The following is a 23,110-nucleotide window of genomic DNA, read 5'->3' as shown; positions in this document are numbered from 1 at the left end:
ACTGGGGCTAATTTAGTGTTGCCAATCAATTTATTCCCAGGTGCATGTTTTTGGCGGTGGGAGGAAGCTGGAGTACCCGGAGGGAACCCACGCAATCACGGGGAGAACTTGCAAACTCCACACAGAAACATCCCGAGCCCGGGATTGAACTCAGGAATACGCAGGACCTTTGTATTGTAAGGCAGACACACTAACCCCTCTACCACCGTGCTGCCTTTACAATTAATTATGAAATCAAAAAACACCCTACACAATTCACTATATTAATTATTAATAAATAATTGTGATTGCTGGAGTTAGTCAGTCAGTCGATCTGTTAGCAACATAGCTCAAAATTTACGGGCAGATTTTGATGACACTTTGAGAAAACGTCAGAAAATGAATAAGGAACAAATGACTCGATCACGGTTTGAATTCAATAATTTTTTTTTCAAGGGTTACTTCCAAATGGGAGCCAGGGCCTGGCAAAGGTCTACGCTCTCCAAAAGCTTTTCGAGTTGAATCATGTTCACTATTTCAGTGCGTGTAATATATGATGATGATGCTTCTGCAGGTCTGGGTGAGCATGCACACCTGTTAAAGTAGAAGTTGCCCAAGGTTAAAGCATGCCCCCTGACCTCATAAGGTGCTTAAGACCAGTGTCTTACAGTAGGGAACAACACCGAAAAAAAATCAATAAAGGGAGAGAGAAGTCATTAAGTGGGTAAGAAAGTATAATTTGTGGCAGCGTAGGAGCTGTCCAATATGCAAGTGAAGGGGTCCCCCTCCTCTTCCTCCCTCCTTTATCAGCATCCTCGGTGAGAATGAAATAAATAACCAATGAATGGTCCACTCTTCTTGCGCGCGCCTCATCCCATCTCATGCATGGCTGCCAGTGATGGTCTACTGGGTGTCAGCTTTTATTGGCACGACACAAAGCAAGTGCCAAGACGCCCCGCCACACACTGGGCCTGTGGATAAAAGCAAGCAAAATGAGTCAGTGGAGGACAGTGTAGTCATGTTGGGCTGGAACGAGGAAGTGCAGTGGAGAGGGGAGGGACTGAGGGCGCAGCTCCATGGGGCCGCGGCGCTGCGACCTTCTGCACATGGAGCCGGGGACAGTTGGAAGAACTTCATACTGCAAACTCAAGGAATAGCAGGTAAAGTGGCTTACAATGACTTTTTAGCTGAGCTAGAACCTTTCCGAGCTCTAAGGCAGGATGGGACCTGTACATGAGACGCAGTTCTGTCCTGTAGGTTTATTTTAGGAGGCATGCACCTGCTGGAAAAAAAAAAGACTTTGGCGGCAGGCGCATCATCACATCTCCCCTCAAGGCGCGCTTTTCTCTGCTGTGATACCAACACAACACTTTTTAAGAAAATCCTTACTTTTTCCCATCCGGCCTTCATTTGGGATCCACATACTTACAGCACATTTCTGAGAGTTTTCCATTTTCCATGTGACATTTTTTTCTGGATTTTTATTTTTTATTTTTCTAAATTTGGAGTAAAAATATATGTTTGATTTTTCTTTCTTTCTTTTATTTGTATAACCAAATTTGACAACAATTACTTACATCCCTTTTTTCTCTTCTGTTGTAACACCTGTTGCAGCGGATGTATGCATGACAGCAGAGCGCTAAAAAATTAAGATTGAACATTTACTTGAACAACTTTCTAGACCGTAAGCGCCGGCTCAAACACACAAAGCAAAATATGTCAGCAAGGCTTAAACAGGAAGCTTACCGTGACTCTATGATCCATCGATAAATAATGTGATAATTTCCTGCACCGCGACGGCTGTTTCACAATTATGTTGTGTAATCGGAAGAAAGAAATGTTTTCAATATACATCATTTTTTTCAAGGAGAATATAAATACAACAATGAAATAAAAAATAAATTTAAAAAAATCTTACACTTTTAGCTTTTTGTCCCTATAGACTGAAATAATCATAAGAAAAAAAATATCATCCGTCAATATTTAAACAATGACTTGGATATTGGCACTCAACTTTTTCTTTGCATGCAGCGGGTAAAATAAGTAACAATAAAAGGAAGTTTTAATTCTGTAAATTTACTCAGGCATACAGAAATCATTTCACAAAAAAGCAACACTTCCCAAAACGTGTTTTCAGTTTTCCGTCTATTTAAAACTTGGAATCACACCTGCATGAAAAAAAGAAGAAGAAATACTTAGTTAGTAGCAGTGCTGCCCCGCTGAAGAAACAGACGCTAGTCCGTTATTAAAATGATTGTCAGAATAGCAGACTAGTGAAGTGTGTCACATGCAAAGAGAGGAAACTACTCTTCAGTGCATCTTTGTCACCCCCCAACAGTCCCCCAGAGCACATCTGCTAATTCTAACACCTTCCATACATTTAATGATTTACTGATGAGAAGAATAAAATATACTTTATTCCAATAATAATTGATTGCACCTTATAGCTTCTTCAGATCTACATAATCATTTCATTATTTTACATGTATTATATTGCACACATTCACCTTAGGTGTGTTTAAAAAAAACATAGCAGCACAATGACATAATTATCATTAAACAGTTTAAATAAACTTGCATCTGAAAAGTTACCTTATTTATATATGTTTTATTATTTAGATCAAATGAAATAACTGGAGTTGGTAACGTCCTAATTGTTTAAATATTAAAATATGGTCACTTTGTGCAAGTTGTGGTGTTGTTTTTACACTCACTATACACACTCTTCAAGTTACGGCTGCACAATTTAATGTAGGAACTGCATTAAAAAGATGGTCTTATGAAAATGAAGCTGTGAGAGGTTATTAATTTAACAAATGTGTGGTTGTTTTTTGCACCGTGACACAGTGAAAACGTATATACGACACTGCAAATGTATTGATAGTTAATACCTTTGTGAAATGGTGTGTTAGATATATTGCAGATGTGACTAATAATGTGGCTGGTATGTTTATATTCCAATACTTGTAATTTACTATCATGGAAAAATACACGCGCACACACACACACTCTCACACACACATGCACACACACACACACACACACACACACACACATACACAGACACACACTTTTTGGAGGTTTAACACTTCACTGGTGTGGTCCTCGGTATCTGTTAACGGTTTCGCTCTTTCTCATCTCCACCCTGCTTGTCACTCTCTTTTGCGCTCTATGAGCACATGTCTCCACCCCCACCCTTTCCTCTCACAAACAAACACACATGCACACACACACACACTCACACACACACACACACTTACCTACACTAACACAGGAGGACAGCGAACCTTGTTAAGCCACAAGCCTCTTCCTGCCTCTCCTCACTTGTACTCAGACCAAAACTTTTCCAGTACTCCTCCACACACACACACACACACGCATATGCACACACACACACATGCACACTCACACACACACACATACGCACACACGCAAACACACGCGCACACACACGCACACACACGCAAACACACCTACACACACACGCACACACACATGCTTGCAAGCTATTTTAAATATGTATTTAAATACAGTAGACGCATGGAAAGTCATGAAAAAGCACGGCGGTAAAGTTTGCTGAAAGTAACTGCACTTCCTGACGAGACAGTGAGCACCATACTTTCCAGAAACTTATGCAAGTTTGGTTGAAAGTAGGATCTTACTTGTTATTTGTCAGTGTGCCCCCACCAACACATCCGTGTTTCCCCTCACACACCATCTGCCCAGAAAAAGGACACAAGAGAATATGTATAGTATACCCCTACCACCCCCTGACCTCCAAAGTCCACATGCAGAAGGTGGCGGTGCAGCACGCGAACACCCTGCTTGGTTTGCACCAAATCATCTGCACCAGTGACCTTTGCCCCCCACCCCCAAACACAAGCTCTGGAGTTGACGCCGCAAAATATTGCGTTGTTTCGACACATTGCCCTTCCCACTGTTTGTTCCAAAAGTGTGGAGACATCTGTCAGTTAAACAGGAAGGCCTGCTGTAGGTTCCCCTTCTCCCTGGGGCTTGTTTCACTATTTTCGGGAGCTTCACTTCTCCCTGTGTGGCTTCTTGGCCTGGCCAGCAGGCCCCACCGAGGGCTTCTTGAAGTGGCGGAGGCTGTCGGGGCCCATCTGCTGCAGGCTTGAAGGCCATCCATTATTAATGGGGCCACGAGCACTGGCGGCGACTCCTCAGATAGTCAGCCCTGGCCGGAGAATGCGCGCTTCTGGACTGTCTTCAAAAAAATAAAAATAAATAACAAAGGGAACTTCTCCATCCTCCATCCTGTTGTCTTTCTTCTTCAACTCCTTTCTTCAACCTGTCCGTCGTATATCTCACTGACACCCTTGCCTCGCGCAGCCTTGGCTCCCTCCTCTCTTAGGGTTGTGACTGTGACTCGCAGGCTCAGCCATGCATGCTCAGTAAATTAGAAAGAACACGAGCGGCGATCAGTTGGGCACGGCGAGCGCCCACATCCTCACTGACCTGGGGCCAGTTAATTTTCTGCTTAATTTTGCCGCAGTCACTTTGCATTTTTTAGATGATATTAACAATAAATAACAAATGTGGTCTGAAAGCCCATTCCCAACATATACCCCGGCTATATCGGTGGGCTCCATCAGCCGCCGTCTGCTCTTGGACTTGTAATGAAATTGTCTGGGTAAAGTAATGTGGGCGACAGCAGTGTGACAGGAGTGATCTCACCAAGGTGACACGGAGCACACCTTCTAGCTTTGTGTAGCACCTGCTCTTGATTAAACATACATACTTTTTACATCTCAATCTCTCCCCCATTAGAGTACTTGCACCGCATGGAGACGGAGGAGGCCCAGGAAATGGCCCCCATGCCAGGTAATTGACCGCAGCACGATTGAAATGTAGACACTAAAAAAAAAAATTAAAACCACCACGAGGTAATTTCGGTCCTCTTGAGAGTAACGGGCGCTTGCTGATGTGTGTCACCCCAGGTCGAGACAGCCCGACTGCCAACGATGCAGCCGAGGAGGCAGAGGAGCCCATGGCCATCCCTGAGGACCTGTCAGCTGGCTCCGCCCACCAGCAGACCAACAGAGGGGACAAAGGTATGCTCCAGACTACGTCACACTAAAAAGTTCATCATAACAGAGGCCATACTCTTTTTTTTACTCTCCCTAAACAACCGAGCAATAGAATAACGCAAAGGTTTTGTTTATTATTATTGTGCATTATGTTGGTGTTGTAAAAATGATTATGATGATTACAATATTTAAATATTTAAATGCTTTACACCAGGGGTGTCAAACTCAAATACAGAGTGGGCCAAAATTTTAAACGGAACAAAGCCGCGGGCCAAGGTTGAACAAATTAACCTTTTAGTAGGGACCCAAACAAGTTTTGCATTAAATATTGAACAAGTAAGGCTTATACAGCTTTAGTGACATGCAAAATCCAGTTTCAAATAATAACTATAATTATTTAAAAAAATATCAATGGCATATCAAATACAATTTTAATAAAAATGTAATGCCTTTTTTTCTATTTGCAATCTTCTGAGGTAAATATCAAATTTTTTCCACAGGCTAATAATAATTTTGAAAATAAAATAACAATAATCAATGAACCAAACATTCAAGCCTTGAAGTAGCAAGACAAAATGCATGAATAAAACGTTAATTATTGGTTAGTTTGCTGGAAGTTTCCCGGAAGAGTTAGTGCTGCACGGGGTTCTGGGTATTTGTTCTGTTGTGTTACGGTGCGGATGTTCACCCGAAATGTGTTTGTCATTCTTGTTTGGTGTGGGTTCACAGTGTGGCGCATATTTGTAACAGTGCTAAAGTTGTTTATAAGGCCACCCTCAGTGTGACCTGTATGGCTGTTGACCAAGTATGTCTTGCATTCACTTGGGTGTGTGTGTAAAAGCCACAAATATTATGTGACACGCTGTTAGTATGGAGGAAAAGCGGACGTGACGACAGGTTGTAGAGAACGCTAAAGGCAGTGCCTTAAATGCACGACCGCAATATAGTTGTCCAGGAGGAAATCGGTAGAAATTCGAGAGAATGGTAGCCCCGGGAGATTTTCGGGAGGGGCACTGAACTTCGGGAGTCTACCGGGAAAATTAGGAGGGTTGGCAAGTATGAGAATTAGCGGTGAATGTGGTGTTATACAGCGGCTCTGATGCTGTATAACACCGGCGGGCCAACTCTAATGCTAAATTGATATTGCCTCAAGGGCCAAATTAAATTACACGGCGGGCCAGATTTGGCCCGCGGGCCAGAGTTTGACACCCATGCTTTACACAAACGCATTTACAGTAGTATCTCACGATACACTTGTATCTCAAATCGTCTCCCATTGATATGAAATGACTTTCATTTTGATCGGCGCTTGCCACACCCAAAACATGCCTTTCAAAAAACAAACTTTTCGGTAAGGAATGTTGTATGAAAATCATAACAATAGATTGTAGTACAAACAACTACAGTACTTTTATGAAGTAATGTAATGATAAGGTACAGCATTTACCTTGGCGAGTGGACTTCTACGGTAGGTTCATTTCAGCTGCTTCTCCGTCGAACACAATCAGCAGCTCTTCCATATTTTCATGGATACATATTCGTTTTTGGGTGTTTTGACATTCTCTGCTGGCTTTGAAATATTTCTGATTCAGTATGGTGCAGACTAGCATTAATACGCAAGTAACTGTTTTTGAATGATTAATTTATTTCATTCTAAGAATATTTTCTTCTCAGTACTGTCCTTCACACTCATTTTCTTCCCTATGTCCATCTTTAGCTACAAGCTCATGCTCGGGAGGAAGACAGGATGTTTTTTGCCTTATCTTATAAGGTTCACTGTGCCATTTGCTGCGGACAATAATGGCATGGATGCTTGGAACTAATTAGTTTTGCTTGAATTTGAAACATAACAATTAGCCAAGAGACAACTCTTACCTTAAAACACTCTTAGGTTGGTGTAATCTTACATTGAGGTACCACTGTATTTGGGTTAATTTTATTTATCATTATATAATTTATTTAGGCTTAAATGAGTGTCCTTTAAAGGGTTAAGAAGAGCTGTAATCCCTCCCGAAGCAGCAGTTGAATCCAAATTTTGTCTGCATGAAAAGTACATCCAATTTTTTAAAATGACTTTTTGCACATCAAGGGGAAAATATTTGCAGCTTCTAATTCAAAGGCACACATTTAGATCATTGGCAGGAAAGGTTAAAAAAAATCCTGATCCATGGCATGTAATTAACAAGCCAAATCTTAAGGAATAGTTAATGTGGCCTTGATTTGAGTCTGCATGTCAACATCAGGCCAGGGAATATCACGGTGAAGCTAAGGATGCGAGGGACCTCCCATCTGTGTTTTATATTTATCTAAAGTCCCCAAATATGTCTGCTGTAGCAATAGTGCATCAAACATGTCATCATGAGGCCTTAAACACACCTGATAAATCCTATAATCAATGTACAGATATGGCCAAACGGGGTGGTTGTCACTTGTCAAAGTGGAGGAGGAAGTGGGGATACTGTACCGGGACCCTGAGGCTTTTGTAAAGTTTGTAGAATTTTTTTTCTGTCTTTTAAATATGTAAGTCATAAAAACAACATCATGCATGTTCAGCTAAAAATAAATGCCTTAAAATGCCTTAAAAGTTTAATAATAAGGTTGTTTGACTGAAATGGAGAATGTCTAAGACTGCCTGAACTCATTTTAAAAAATACCAAATGGGTCGTCCCACCTGGATGGCAAACGTTTCACTCAACGCAGACGTTATAACGACATCAAGGCTCACCTTTCTCACACAGCACAGTTGTTTTGGAATAACGTTTTGCAACAATTTATTTGAGGCAGCATAAGACAAATGTATGTGCAAGTTTCACTTTTGCATCCCGTTGTCGATAGCTGTGGTGCGTTCAAAGACCCTCAATTACAGTTAAAAACAGAGGTGACACTAGTTTTTGAACGCCAGGAGATGCATTAATAATAATAAAATCATAAAAAGAATGATGTATTAATATGATTCATATTACCCACAGATGACAATCCTATGGGTATCGTCTTTGTAATCATATTCAAGTGAATAATGACAGGTTGTAAGATTGTTTAAAGTTACATTCTGGCCACTTTATATTGAGTTTAACGGTACTTGAAAAAAATCTAACCAAATTATTCATCAATCAAACAATTTTATTTGAAACATTTAACAACTTTAAAGGCACATTTTTTTTTTTTTTGCTCAAATGATCAACCACAACGAGAAGATTGTGCAGCGTTCTGGGGACTTAGGTGGCTTTACCTAGATATGAGCTCATCAAGTTAAGTTCAACCCGTCTTCAAAAAGTCCAAATGGTACATGGGTTTTTATATGTGTTTTTTAAAGCTGGTTTTACCCAAATCCATGAAAAATTTATATTTTAAAGGCCTACTGAAATGAGATTTTCTTATTTAAACGGGGATAGCAGGTCCATTCTATGTGTCATACTTGATCATTTCGCGATATTGCCATATTTTTGCTGAAAGGATTTAGAAGAGAACATCCACGATAAAGTTCGCAACTTTTGGTGCTGACAAAAAAGCCTTGCCTTTACCGGAAGTCGCAGACGATGACATCACAAGTGTGGGGGCTCCTCACATATTCACATTGATTTTATTGGGAGCCTCTAACAAAAAGTGCTTTTCGGACCGAGACAACGACAATTTCCCCATTAATTTGACCGAGGATGAAAGATTTGTGTTTGAGGATATTGATAGCGACGGACTAGAAAAAAAAAAAAACGCGATTGCATTTGGACAGATTCAGATGTTTTTAGACACATTTACTAGGATAATTCTGGGAAATCCCTTATCTTTCTATTGTGTTGCTAGTGTTTTAGTGAGTTTAACAGTACCTGATAGTCGGAGGTGTGTGTCCACGGGTGTCTTGACGGCAGTGTCTCAGGGGAGTCGACGGCAGCTATGGATGGCACAAGCTTAGCTTTTCTCCGGTAAGAAGCGACTTTTTACCACAATTTTCTCACCGAAACCTGCTGGTTGACATTCAGTCGGAATCCATGTTCGCTTGACCGCTCTGATCCATGGTAAAGTTTCACCTCCAGGAATTTCAAACAAGGAATCACCGTGTGTTTGTGTGGCCAAAGGCTAAAGCTTCCCAACTCCATCTTTCTACTTTGACTTCTCCAATATTAATTGAACAAATTGCAAAAGATTCAGCAACACAGATGTCCAAAATACTGTGTAATTATGCCGTTAAAGCAGACGACTTTTAGCTTTGTGTGTGTGTGCAGCGCTCATATTTCCTAAAAACCTGTGACATCTTGCGTACACCTCATCATTACACGACGTTTTCAAGACGAAACTCCCTGGAATTTTAAAATTGCAATTTAGTACACTAAAAAGGCCGTATTGGCATGTGTTGCAATGTTAATATTTCATCATTGATATATAAACTATCATACTGCGTGGTGGGTAGTAGTGGGTTTCAGTAGGCCTTTAAGTAAAATTACCAAGATTGTGTGTATGAAGCGGCAGCATGGTGGCACAAGCGTTAGTGCATGGGCCTCACAATACGAAGGTCCCGAGTAGGCCTGAGTTAAATCCCGAGCTCGGGATCTGTCTGTGTGGAGTTTGCATGTTCTCTCCGTGACTGCGTGGGTTCCCTCCGGGTATTTCAGTTTCCTCCCACCTCCAAAGACATGCACCTGGGGATAGGTTGATTGGCAACACTAAATTGGCCCTAGTGTGTGAATGTGAGTGTGAATGTTGTCTGTCTATCTGTGTTGGCCCTGCGATGAGTTGGCGACTTGTCCAGGGTGTACCCCGCCTTCCACCCGGTTGTAGCTGAGATAGGCGCCAGCGCCCCCCGCGACCCCGAAAGGGAATAAGCGGTAGGAAATGGATGGATGGATGTTGTCTGTCTATCTGTGTTGGCCCTGCGATGAGGTGGGGACTTGTCCAGGGTGTACACCACCTTGCAACCAATGCAGCTATGATAGGTTTCAGCACCCCCCGCGACCCCGAACGGGAAAAGCGGTAGGAAATGGATGGATGGAGGGTGTGTATGACGCGGCAGTGTTGGGCGGCCCTTTAGAAGACTTGCCTATGGCCACCCAGAATGTTGGTCACACTCTTTATAAATGTCTCTCAACTATTGGTTGTTGTCTTTTAAATTGTGGTACGTAAATGTACAAGCTTAGGATGACAGCTCACATACATAGACTTCTCTAGAGTAAGATGGCTGAACTTAAGCTGAGAGGACTTGTTTTTAATGTCAAATTGAAAATATTTCAGCTCTGTAGTTTTTGTCTTCTCGTCAATTACACAATAGCTTTATAACAAAACAAGTTTTACCCTTAAAAAGTGTGAAGGGAAAGATATTGTTATTACCTTGTTGTCACATGGTTGTTAGCCAAGATGCTGGCAAAACAATCTAGTTGGGGTTAGTCTTCACATTCTCATTAAGGTTGGTGGTCAAGTACACTCATATATAAAGTAGTATCTGGAGTTTAATTGGTTCTGTGATGCAGCTAGTGCCTTAAAAAATCTTGTACAAACAGAAAATAATTGAAAACAGTTTAATTGGTGCAGGGGCGCCGAAAAGGGGGGGTAAAGGAGACGGATTCTAGGGGCCCATGGTGGAGGGGGGCCCAGAGAGGCCCCTAATGATGATGAAATTATATGAAATTATGTGTTGGGGGCCCTGTAAAGACTCTTTTCATGGGGCCCAAAATCCCTAGCGGCGCCCCTGAATTGGTGTTTAGCCCTTTTAAGCAGCACACTTTTAACATTTAACTTCACTTTTAAAAATATAAACAAACTTTTATATAAGAAATATTTTATCAAAAACAATATAATAGAATGTACTACAAACACCTCCAGTAGTTTTGAGATGTAGTGCTCAAAAGATGCAATAAGTAAATAATAATATACTTCAGAAGTGGTCCAGAAGATGTTTCTGATGTGAAACTACAGATATGAATAAACAGGTTTTAGTATGTAAAATGTTATTTTAAAATCAATCTATGGAATAAATTAAAATCAAAATGAAAGTATTTATCACACTTATGGTGTACCCCGCCTTCCCCTGATTGTAGCTGATAGGCACCAGCAGCCCCCGCGACCCCAAATGGAATAAGCGGTAGAAAATGGATGGATATATGCGTAAGTACATTTAACGTTAGTACCTTTAAGTTAAGAATTATGAATATCTGTATACACATAAAATGTTTTTTGTAGATAACATATATTTTTTTACCATGTACAATTTTTTTTTTAAATGAATGCATGGAGGAATAAGCTAGTCAACATAAGCTGTTGCTTCAGCTTGTGCCTGTTCAGTCAAAGAAAGTTGTCTTTTTTTCTAATATTTCATCATGTTTTGCCTTTTTGAAAGTATATGGACTCGCTATTGCGTATAAGCACGTGTACTTCAATGAAATCCATGGAGTAAAACTACCAAACTAAACTAAGTCATGTAATAATAACATACAGCATTTACCTCATAGAGTGGACTTCTACAGTATCTCCTTCTAGTTTCTTCTACGTCACACACATGAGCAGCAGCTACTCCATATTTCAGGGGTAGGGAACCTATGGCTCTAGAGCCAGATGTGGCTCTTTTGATGACTGCATCTGGCTCTCAGATAAATCTTAGCTGATATTGCTTAACACGATAAGTAATTAATAATTCCGCGGGTAATCACAGTGTCAAAAGTAACGTTCAAAATATAAAACATTCTCATGCATTTTCATCCATCCATCCGGTTTCTACCGCACCTGTTCAAGAAGTCGCATTAATGGTAAAAAGTGTTTCATTTATTGTTGGTTAGCCTCAGAATAAGAGACTTATTATACTCTAAAAATGTTGGTCTTTCTTAAAAATGCATGCATATAGTTGTATTCAGTGTTAAAAAACAAACAAATGATATGGCTCTCACGGAAATACTTTTATAAAAATATTTGGCTTGTATGGCTCTCTCAGCCAAAAAGGTTCCCGACCCCTGCCATATTTTCATGGATGAATATTCGCCATTTAGAAATTATTTAAACTTTCTTGGCCAAATTTGGACTGCTTTTGCTTCAGTATGGTGCAGACTAGGGTTGTACAATATACCAGTTCTAATGAAGTACCGCGGTACTACTGAAATAAAAAAGCCACTATACCGCAATTGAAAAATCACACCATCAGCAGCGTTCCCATGTTTACCTAGATAAATGTCCGCCTTCTAGAAAAAGGATCTTGGTCTTTGGTGCAGACTTCCAGTGATAAGCCCGAACAGCTTTGCTAAGTTGGTCATGTTTTTGATGATTTATTTATTTAATTCAATGATCATACACTTCTTGCCAGCACTTTCTTCCTTCATATGGTTGTAAAAACAGACGTACGTCCATTTCTTGCAATACGCTCATGGTATCGAGTAGGGCATTGGATGTTTTAGGTGGATTTTACGCAGTTGACTGTGGTATTCGCTTTGCCAGTAGGCTTGTATTTAAACCATTTAAGCTTTTTAATCAAGAGAATGACTTTTGCAATATATTTTGATGATAAACAATTCCTACTACAGTCAAGTAAAAAGTGTGACAACTCACCCCGTATCTAAAAAAATGGACGCAAAATTTTTTGCAAAAGATTTGAGATGATGACTGTTTTCAGGTGCAATTGGTGACCTTCAGTCACACCAATTGTGGGTATAATTTGGACACGCTTGCCCTCCTAGCAAGCCTGTATCCTATTGGTGTTTTTCCACTCATCCAGATAACGGCAAAGATTAGCAGCATGCAGTGTGAAATGAAAAGCGAGAGGAAACTGAAATAGGATGTGTAAGAGTTTCCTAAGAAAGAAGTTGCCGTCAGACAGTTTCAACAGTCTGGGAGATAAAGAGTTCAGGAACAAGGCCAACAACCTCGAAAAAAATTGCATATCTCTGCGCACCTGCACACACATGCACACACACACACAAACACACGCACACATTTACAATTAGTTTGGTTGAGCACAATAAGCAAAAAAAAAACATACATGTAAAATATTTGGGCCAACAAAGGAAACATTAATGCAGGAATTGTATGTGTGTGTGTGTGTGTGTTTGCGTGTGTGTGCGTGCGTGTGTGCGCGTGTGTGTGTTGTACTTCCCTAAACACTCAGTTTGATCCTGTGTAAGCAACTCATGTCAATGCCACTGAGATAGAATTCTCAAATATGCAGCCATGATTTACTGGCCATAAAATTGGATATAGCTGTCTTCATATTGGACCCCAAAAGGAAGCACATGGTTGCATAGCCTGCTTTCACATGTCCTTCTATTGGATGTCATTGGATTGAGCAAATGTGCAAACGGCAAGATGAAACTTCCCCAAATGTTTTTGTGAAAAAAAAATTGTAGGGAAAACAATAGTTTGACAGTAGAGGACATATGTTTGTGTATTAGTGCTGTGAATATTACCTTGTACAGTTTTTGTCTGTAACAGGAACCCCCTGACAGGCTCAGCGTGTGTTTTTACACAACAACACCCGCTATCTAACTTCCCATATCTGCTATCTATCAACACCAAAATGTGCCAATTACTTCTGCCACGGGACGTTCTTCTTCTTTGTTTGCAAATTAAGGATAGCATGTATCCACGTTGGCCTACAGCCATTTTATTGCTGCGTGGTTTGTCTGTTTGACCAACACTGACACTGCAGCTTCCCAAAACAAGCAAATCAGGATATGCGACTGTGACAATCATATCATGTCAAAAACTTTGTTCCTACTCCCGGTTCACTTGTAACTTCCCCATATCCATGAGCTGTTGGGTGAGGGGGGAGAGCAGCCCAGCATTCACGGTTCCCTTCTGTCTGGTTCTGGTCACACGACAGTGCCGCTGCAGTTGTGCTGCAGTAAGAGAAGTGACAACTACAGCCAAAGGTTTCATAGCTCCAAGTTAATGTCATCTTTGAAACATGGGTTTCATTCAAAAATGGGTCAATCATTAGCTTGCTGTAAATGTCTCAAAATAAACTCATTTTCCGTCTTATTTCCCCAACTCTAGATCTAATAATGATTAAAGTACTCGGAATGTGTATTCGCCCATCTCAGACAATTTTTTTCTCATACAGAAGTACCTCAAGTTACAAGCTGAATTGGTCGGGTGACGGAGTTCTTAACTCGAAACACTTGTACCACAAATCAAGGTTACTATGTAACTTGCCTTTTAAAAAGAAAAACAAAGATATATAGCTACTACTGCCTATAAACCATACAACAGAATGTGCTACTAACAATTACAGTGGTTTTATGAATTGATGTCATAATAATGTACATTATTTATCTTTAAGAGTGGACTCTTCCGTCAAAAACACCTTCAGCAGCTACTCCGTATTTTTGGGCATAAATATCTGCCATTTAGAAATGATTTTAACTTACTTAGACAGTACTAGAGTCATTTTGCTTCAGTGTGGTGCAGACTAGGGTTTTACGCTTTTCGGGTACCAATGGAGTATCGCGGTCCTAATGAATTAAAATACCTGTACTTTGTTTTCATGCAACTAATGCATTTCAGGTAGTTTAGATACATCTTTCAAATTGTATTTATCAAGTATGCAATCAGGTCAATGTGCAGGACATTTTGCTTAAGAAAACAAATATTTTACAGTTAGATTTATCATGTATTTTATGTTTTCGTTTTCTGGAGACGCAAATTTCACCAATTTCATGCAATTTGCAGATCGGTTCTATCAAAGGCTGACTTTTTGGTCCTTTCATTAAGTTTTTGTTGTATTTTTGGCCATTATTTTTGTGGCGGATGACCATTATATTAGATTTTTTCCAAGAGGGTTTTTTATGTTGAATTTAAAAATGTCAATGTCGTATTCTTTATTGTACGATACACTAGCAGTTATTCAAAAACACCCCAAAGCCAAACATGACATATAACTTAATTTGTCAAAGGGCATAAAAACATTTTGGATTCACTTTTTTTTGTTTTTTTTTGTTTTTTTACTTTTCTTGATGAAATTTTTCTCATTCAACTTCAATCAACTTTAGTACTTAAAAAAAAACAAAAACAAACATGTAATGTTTTTAATTTCTGTTCCTACCCACTAAAGGCCTTATGATCAAATGATGTCAATTAGTATGATTTTGCATTACGTGAGTTTAAACTTGTGATTGGTCAAAATAAAAATAAAAACAGATTTTTAGGACTAAAGTCATGGAGAAGTTCAAGCAAAAAGAGAAAAAAGAAATGTGAATCCAAAATGTTTTCAAAAACTTAAAAGACTTGTGTGGCTTTATGGCCTGTTTGGCTTTCAATATAATTAAAACATGTTTTTAACTGTGCATGAAACATTACAAGTGCCAAAACAAAGTAAATATAGAAGTGATTCTACAAAATGTATTCAATTTAAAATATGGTAAATCAGTCTGCAGCCGTCCGGATCATCTATCTAATAATAAAAGTGCAGCTAAAGTAAATCCAACTTTCACAAGAGTATTAACTGCAATTTTTTTTTTACAAATGAATGGTCATTGTTACAATAACAGCTAATACTAAATAAAATAATCAGCTAAAATTGCAAGGTAGTTCATATAATTGTTGTAATGTCTTAGTTTTATTGACAGGGACAGTGCATATATTAATAAACATTCTGTCAATATGCAAGTGGATATTTTTAATCAGTAGTTAGATGATGAGCTACATTTGTTCTATTCAAAATTATGTGAGGCTGAAGCAAAAAATAACAAAAAAACTGAAAACTCAACCTGCTTCGGTTAGATGTTGTTTTACAATTCCTTTCCCTGCATGCTTCCCTTTCTGTCACTTCTCCATAATTCTTGGTATTTCAGTTGGCCTGAAGCTTCCCCTTTTCCATGGATTCCAATGTTTCATGATTTCCACTTCTTCCTCTTCAGTTGTAAGAGCAGAGGTTTTGAAGTGTGGGCTGCATGTGAACATGACACGTAAACCACAGCTTGGTAACTTGCATGATGTGTCAGTTCTCTGCAGTCTTTCTAAAGTCATCTGTTGGCAAACCAGGGAGGAGATTGTTGTCGAGCACTTCTCTTTTCTGGAAACGCCACAAGTCAGATGGAGATGATGGCTCTGATATTTTCTTGTTATTAATCACACACAGTAAAGGATAAAATATAAATATGACAAAAGTTTGAGTGCATATTGATGGCTGTCGTCCTTAGTTTCACACAACTTCCTGTGTCTCTGTTTCCTGTTTATCTCGCTGTCATTTGTTTCACCAAAGTGCGATGGTGTGAGATGATCTGCATCTTTTCATCTCAGCGCTGACAGCATGCAACTTTTCCACTTGCAAATGAACATTTTGCTGAAGGAGAAATTTAGCATGCAGGAAATGCCTTATTTGACATAAATAATCATGTCAAAAGGGCAATGAATAAAATCAAGTGAGAAAATAATTTATTTAATGTATTAGTTCCCTTTAATCTGTAATTTAAAAAATGTTCACAATTCAAAACTTTTTCAACTTTAGGCATATATGATATGCAACGTAAGATATAGCTACATATACAAATATAACACACTACCTGAATGAATGTGTCGGATCAGAGATTAAATAAATAGACATATTACAAGATTCACAGAAAATTAAGTAACAAAACTGTTAGTTATAAAATAAAAATTTGCCGAATTGACAAAAAATTTGACCTGACACCTGAAACCTGAATAGAAGTAAGACAAGCACTCAATTTTGAAACCTGTTTTGGGAAAATACTGTAATTGCTTAAGACAAAAATCAAGGACAAAATAGAAATCACATTTAAATTATCAGTGAAATAACAACTAGTAGATTGCATTAAATATATATATATATATATATGTATATATATATATATATATATATATATATATATATATATATATATATATATATATATATATATATATATATATATATATATATATATATATATATATATATATATATACAGTATATACATATATTTCGGCTTTGTTGATCACCTTCCACCCTTTATGCGCACATTTTGATAACATATCTTTTCGCAAGTGTTGTTTTTTTTATAATAATTTAGGCATAGAAGACTTTTCAACAATTAAAAAAAAACATACAGTGGGGCAAAAAAGTATTTAGTCAGCCACCGATTGTGCAAGTTCTCCCACTTAAAATGATGACAGAGCTCTGTAATTTTCATCATAGGTACACTTTAACTGTGAGAGACAGAATGTGAAAAAAAATCCAGGAATTCACATTTTAGGAATTTTAAAGAATTTATTTGTAAATTATGGTGGAAAATAAGTATTTGGTCAACCATTCAAAGCTCCCACTGATGGAAGGAGGTTTTGGCTCAAAATTTCACGATACATGGCCCCATCCATTCTTTCCTTAACACGGATAAATCGTCCTGTCCCCTTAGCAGAAAAACAGCACCAAAGCATGATGTTTCTACCCCCATGCTTCACAGTAGGTTTGGTGTTCTTGGGATCCAACTCAGTATTCTTCTTCCTACAAACACGACGAGTTGAGTTTATACCAAAAAGTTCTATTTTGGTTTCATCTGACCACATGACATTCTCCCAATCCTCTGCTGTATCATCCATGTATCCATTCTGGTTCAAACTCAACTCGTCGTGTTTGGAGGAAGAAGAATACTGAGTGTCATCTCAAGAACACCATGCCGACTGTGAAGCATGGAGTGGAAACATCATGCTTTGGGGATGTTTTTCTGCTAAGGGGACAGGACGATTGATCCGTGTTAAGGAAAGAATGGATGGGGCCATGTATCGTGAGATTTTGAGCCAAAACCTCCTTCCATCAGTGAGAGCTTTGAATGGTTGACCAAATACTTATTTTCCACCATAATTTACAAATAAATTCTTTAAAATTCTTACAATGTCAATTCCTGGATTTTTTTTTCACATTCTGTCTCTCACAGTTGAAGTGTACCTATGATGAAAATTACAGACCTCTGCCATCATTTTAAGTGGGAGAACTTTCACAATCGGTGGCTGACTAAATACTTTTTTGCCCCACTGTAACTTTTCCAAGGAGTTTTTAAAAGGGTCAAATTAGTGGACAGAATTTATTTGAATTGTAAATGATGAAATTATTTTTTCCAAGGAAAAACCAAGTAAATAGGACTTTGTCAACACGCATTTTTATCCTCTTTAAAAATGTGTCAACATATTTGGATATTGTTAAAAGTATTTTAGGAACATTCAGCCTTCTGTTTCAAAAACTTTTTTTTTTTTAACACAAATATAATGATACGGAACATAGTATTCACAAAATATTCCTACATTCTAATAACTTTATTTATATTCTAATAACATAAATTAATTAACTAGTATGAAGTATTTTCAAAAACGACAATAGTAGACATTGTAATCAAAATAAAACCTGATGCATTAATTCCATGTAAGTGGTCACATGATTAACCTTAAATTCCTCCATCCATTTTCTACCACTTGTCCCTTTTGGGATCGTGTCAACTCACAAAATCAATACTCAAAAATGTAAATAATTATAGTTGTTGCTTGATGGCCTTGTGTTTTATACATGCAAAGGTAGGAATGAACAGATATACCTAGCCTGTTCTGCACTCTGTCAACAATCTTGCTTTTGAGGCATTTTTTTTTTTTTTTTTTTTTTTTTTTTTTTTTTTGCACTTACAACAGACGACCAATGAGTGGCAGTGTATGACATGACACGTTAGCGTCCACTGCAGAAACGGATGCACAATTTGGTCATTAATACTCATGTTTACAGGAGAAACAACCTTTGAATAATGTCCACTGTAGTGACCAATTTCCATGGAAGGGTTATAAACTCCTCCTTAGTGGTCTGTTGACTTACATAACCTGTGCGCAAAATCTCTCCAGGTTATTGGTGTGTGTGAGAGACGGAAGAAAACCTCTGACCAGGAGGAATTTTGTTTTCATGAGTAATCTGCCTAAATATAGGACAACTCATCATCTTCAAAACAAGAGGGGGATACTGTTTAATACAATATATTCAAATGATAGAAAGCCAACATATTTTATAGGGTACTTTATTGCTACACCTTGTGAAAATGATACATAATACTCCAACAAGTGTTTATTTGGAATATGTTGATTCACAGAAAGGTTAATGTTTAAGGCTGAATTTAAACTGTAGAGCCGAATGCCCAATCCCTATTCTCGATCACAGTATAATTAAGTAACAATCACACAACAACAAATGTGACAAATTCAAATATAATATACCATATTATTAAAAAAAGCATGACATATTAGATAAGTGTATGATAGTAGGGTTGTCCCAGTCTGATATTGATATTGTTAGTTCATGGAACTGAAAGTTCCTGGGGAAGTGTGTTGGTTGTGTTTCCACCACATTTCACAATTCAGGGTACGCTATACAATTTAGGCTGATGACGTGTGAAAGAGTAGTACAGTATATTTTTACACTGAAACCATGTACAAATAAACAGACTATATTAGGTCAGTGGTTCTCAACCTTTTTCAGTGATGTACCCCTGTGAACATTTTTTTAATTCAAGTACCCCCTAAAAAGAGCAAATCATATTTGGTTGAAAAAAAGAGATAAAGAAGTAAAATACAGCACTATGTCATCAGTTTCTGATTTATTAAATTGTATAAAAGTGCAAAATATTGCTCATTTGTAGTGGTCTTTCTTGAACTATTTGGAAAAAAAAAGATATAAAAACAACAAAAAAATTGTTGAAAAATAAACAAGTGATTCAATTATAAATAAAGATGTCTACACATAGAAGTAATCATCAACTTAAAGTGCCCTCTTTGGGGATTGCAATAGAGATTCGTCTGGATTCATGAACTTAATTCTAAACATTTCTTCACAAAAAAAGAAATCTTTAACATCAATATTTATGGAACATGTCCACAAACAATCTAGCTGTCAACCCTGAATATTGCATTGTTGCATTTCTTTTCACAGTTTATCAACTTACATTCATATTTTGTTGAAGTATTATTCAATAAATATATTTAAAAAGGATTTTTGAATTGTTGCTATTTTTAAAATATTTTTGAAAAATCTCACGAACCCCTTGGCATACGCGTACCCCCATTTGAGAACCACTGTATTAGGTCATATGTATTTTACTCAAGTGAAAGTAAACGAAAATACAAAGCAATATAACATACACAAAATAATTTTAAAAGCAAAGTTTGCCAAATTTGACATATAAAGTCTGGCTTTCATCAACAGTCAGAAAGCCGTCCCCTCAGTAAACGATAAATTCATGAGGGTCAGTTTATTCCTTTTGGTCTATCTGAGCTGTAAATAAAACTATATAAGTAAGAAATGCCAGTTTTGGCCTGTTAGCATTAGCATTCGGTTCACTCAGGTTAAGCCGAAGAACTTCACAAATGGCGTTGTCACTGACTACCGCGGTCTCAGTGAGCACCTGGAGTCGCCGTGTCGTAGTCCGGCTGAATACTTCAGATTCCTCTGTAAATAGGTTCAAAAGAGTCCATCCCCTTTCTGTAGCTTCCCGTAACAAAATGAAGTTTGCAAAAATGAATGAACAGCATCGAACTGCATACGGATGAGTAAAAACACTGTAAGATAGTTCCACTAATCAGCGTTCTTCAGTTTACAGAAGCCCCACAAAAGTCCATGAAAGTTGAAAGTTTATTTTATTTTTATTTCTCTCAGTTGCCAAGTATGTTGTAGTTGAAATACAAAAGAAATAAGAAATAAAGAAGTTGTCTTCGCATACTGTAATGGCGGATGACTTTTTGCATACCCAAAGTTTTAGAAAGGCCCCACTTGTGTTTAACCGATCGGCGTACGACAGCACTAAGCATCTTGGGAAACTTCTTTAGGTCCCACCCTGCCACTAGGAAGTAAAAAATACTTCCAGTTGAACTTAATCTACCGAGGTTGTTTTTGGTAGAAACACATGGGTACTTTGATAACCCGGGTAGATGGGAAAGTTCCTGTCAATGTTCCTGCGATGGAAAAAGGCCTAAGGTTAGTCTTTTCTTGAATTTTAGTGTCATTTACCAAAGGCAAACAAAGCAGGCTATATACTTGGCTACTAAGAGCTATCAGCTACACAGCTGTCTGATTACAAGAACATTTGAAAGAGCTACACAACAGCTAAGCACACAATAGCACATATGCTAGATATACATAATAAGTATCCTTAATTGAACTCTATAGCAGTCCAAAACACAATTTTTTTCAATGTATACAAATATCAAATAATTATAGTTGCATTTTACCTATAGGTAAAGGTCACCAAGGCAGAAGCCTATTAGAAAATATTCAGTAACAAAAGTGTCCTCATCATTCAACTAACTGTTTCAAGAGCTTAACTTGATAAAATATTTTGACCTCCAGGTGTCGCCAAAAAACAATTACCACTCCACTTCAACTTAGAGATGGCATAAGTCCATTCCAATGGTTAATAATAAATAAGTGTTTTTAACAAGTATTTTTTGTTTAGACTTAGACTTACACAATCTTTACATGATCCGTATGGGAAATTGTTTGACCACAATAGCTCAGTTACAAGAAGAACACATACAAAGAACACTCTAATAAAAAGCATAATAGAAGAGGGAAAAATAAAATAGAATGACATTGAATAAACAATACCAACGATACAAAGCTATAGAGTATGATTTAATAAATCTATAGAATGGGTAGACAATAGATTAAAATAAATTAAATATGTTTATATAGTTACAAATAGGCAAATGAATATGATTATAAATAGAAATAAAATGAAAATAAATACCACCTATATGTACACTGCCAACAAAGAAAGGTGCGATAACGTTTAGCAAGTAGTAGCACCAATAAGTGCTTTGAATGAGTCATTTTACTTCATCAAGACTTTTCTAACATTCCACACTACAAAATAAAATGATGTATAATTCGTGCCAATATCATATTGAATCAATAATAGTATTTGAAGTGAAACATCTCTATGGTATATATATTATACAAATGATAGTGCAGCAATATACGCAGGACACAATGATAGCACAGACTACATTTGGGGAACTGTACCAGACATCTTTATGTACGATCTCATGATGGTTGGAACATCCATAAGGGCAGATATGTGTGAGCTATATGTCACACACTACTTTGATTATATTGGTACTAAATTCATTGGAATGGTAGGTTGATAAGTTTTCAGTCTAAGACTGCGTAATAAGACAGACGAGACATGAATGAGTTTTTTTTTTTAATTCTACTTCAGTTACCTCAGACCAGGTAAAGGTTGAAGTTATTTTCGGCTTTATCTTATTAGTGACGTACCATTAGACTACCATCACTCCTTTTATATATTAAATCATCACAGAATCTTGCTCTTCTTCTAAATCGTGGCCCTCCCCCTCCCCCTTGCCCTCTTTTCCAGCCTGTAACATTAAAGTTGAGGCTCGCAGTGATGAGGAGAATGGGCTGGCCTGTGACATGAATGGCGTGGAGGAGGAGGAGGAGTGCGCGGAAGACTTGCGCGTGATCGATGCCTCGGGGGCCAAGGTGAACGGCTCGCAGCCGAGTCCCGAAGCTAAGGTCTTCTCGTCGGCCGGCGGCATCCGTCTGCCCAACGGGAAGCTCAAGTGCGATATCTGTGGGATAGTTTGTATTGGCCCCAATGTGTTGATGGTGCACAAGCGAAGCCACACTGGTAAGCCACTTGCAATACATCACGCCCTCCATTTGCACGTTCAATGTCAGCACTATGTGTGTGTGAAGATTGATGAGGGGCAGCAAAGTGGTTTAGAACAGCGGCTCTTAATCTTTCTGACCTCAGGGCCCAACTTTTCCACTACATTGACGCCCGGCCCACTCCAATATTAACACTAAATTAGTGATCTCACTCCTGATTTTACTTGTATTCAATAATTATATCTAACTTACACCCAGTTTAACAGCATGAACCTCGTCAAATGATATGAAAGCATGTGTTGATCACAAAGATTTTTATAGTGGCTTAGGTACGGCTGATCACAAAAATAAATACCAATCAAACATATTGGGACTCATAAAAACGGATAAAAAAAACATTTACATTGAATTATGCAGCGCTAAATAAGATAGTTTCTAACTAAAGTGATATAAATGGCAATAATATATACAGTCGCGATCAAAAGTTTACATACACTTGTAAAGACCATAATGTCATGGCTGTCTT

At 38.1% G+C, this 23,110-nt stretch overlaps 1 protein-coding gene and 1 long non-coding RNA gene across 2 annotated transcripts in view; one reads left to right on the top strand and one right to left on the bottom strand.

Annotated features, from left to right (window-relative positions):
- Window positions 1-408: 408 nt before the first annotated feature.
- On the bottom strand, window positions 409-3,227 carry LOC133559217 (uncharacterized). The gene is made up of 2 exons (XR_009808123.1): window positions 1,726-3,227; window positions 409-1,618 (listed from the first exon to the last, which is right to left on the bottom strand). It is a non-coding gene; the product is annotated as an uncharacterized LOC133559217 (long non-coding RNA).
- Window positions 824-23,110, top strand: part of ikzf1 (IKAROS family zinc finger 1 (Ikaros)) — a 37,854-nt gene continuing 15,567 nt past the window's right edge. The window contains exons 1-4 of the mRNA XM_061910761.1: window positions 824-1,139; window positions 4,768-4,821; window positions 4,938-5,051; window positions 22,331-22,603. Coding sequence (XP_061766745.1) covers window positions 824-1,139; window positions 4,768-4,821; window positions 4,938-5,051; window positions 22,331-22,603 — 757 coding nt within the window. The remainder of the gene's footprint in view (window positions 1,140-4,767; window positions 4,822-4,937; window positions 5,052-22,330; window positions 22,604-23,110) is intronic.

The sequence above is a fragment of the Nerophis ophidion genome, linkage group LG09 (assembly GCF_033978795.1).
Source record: "Nerophis ophidion isolate RoL-2023_Sa linkage group LG09, RoL_Noph_v1.0, whole genome shotgun sequence".
In the NCBI taxonomy this organism is placed as follows: Eukaryota; Metazoa; Chordata; class Actinopteri; order Syngnathiformes; family Syngnathidae; genus Nerophis; species Nerophis ophidion.
The sequence above is the reverse complement of the archived record's forward strand: the minus strand, read 5'-3'. Positions and strand labels throughout refer to the sequence as shown.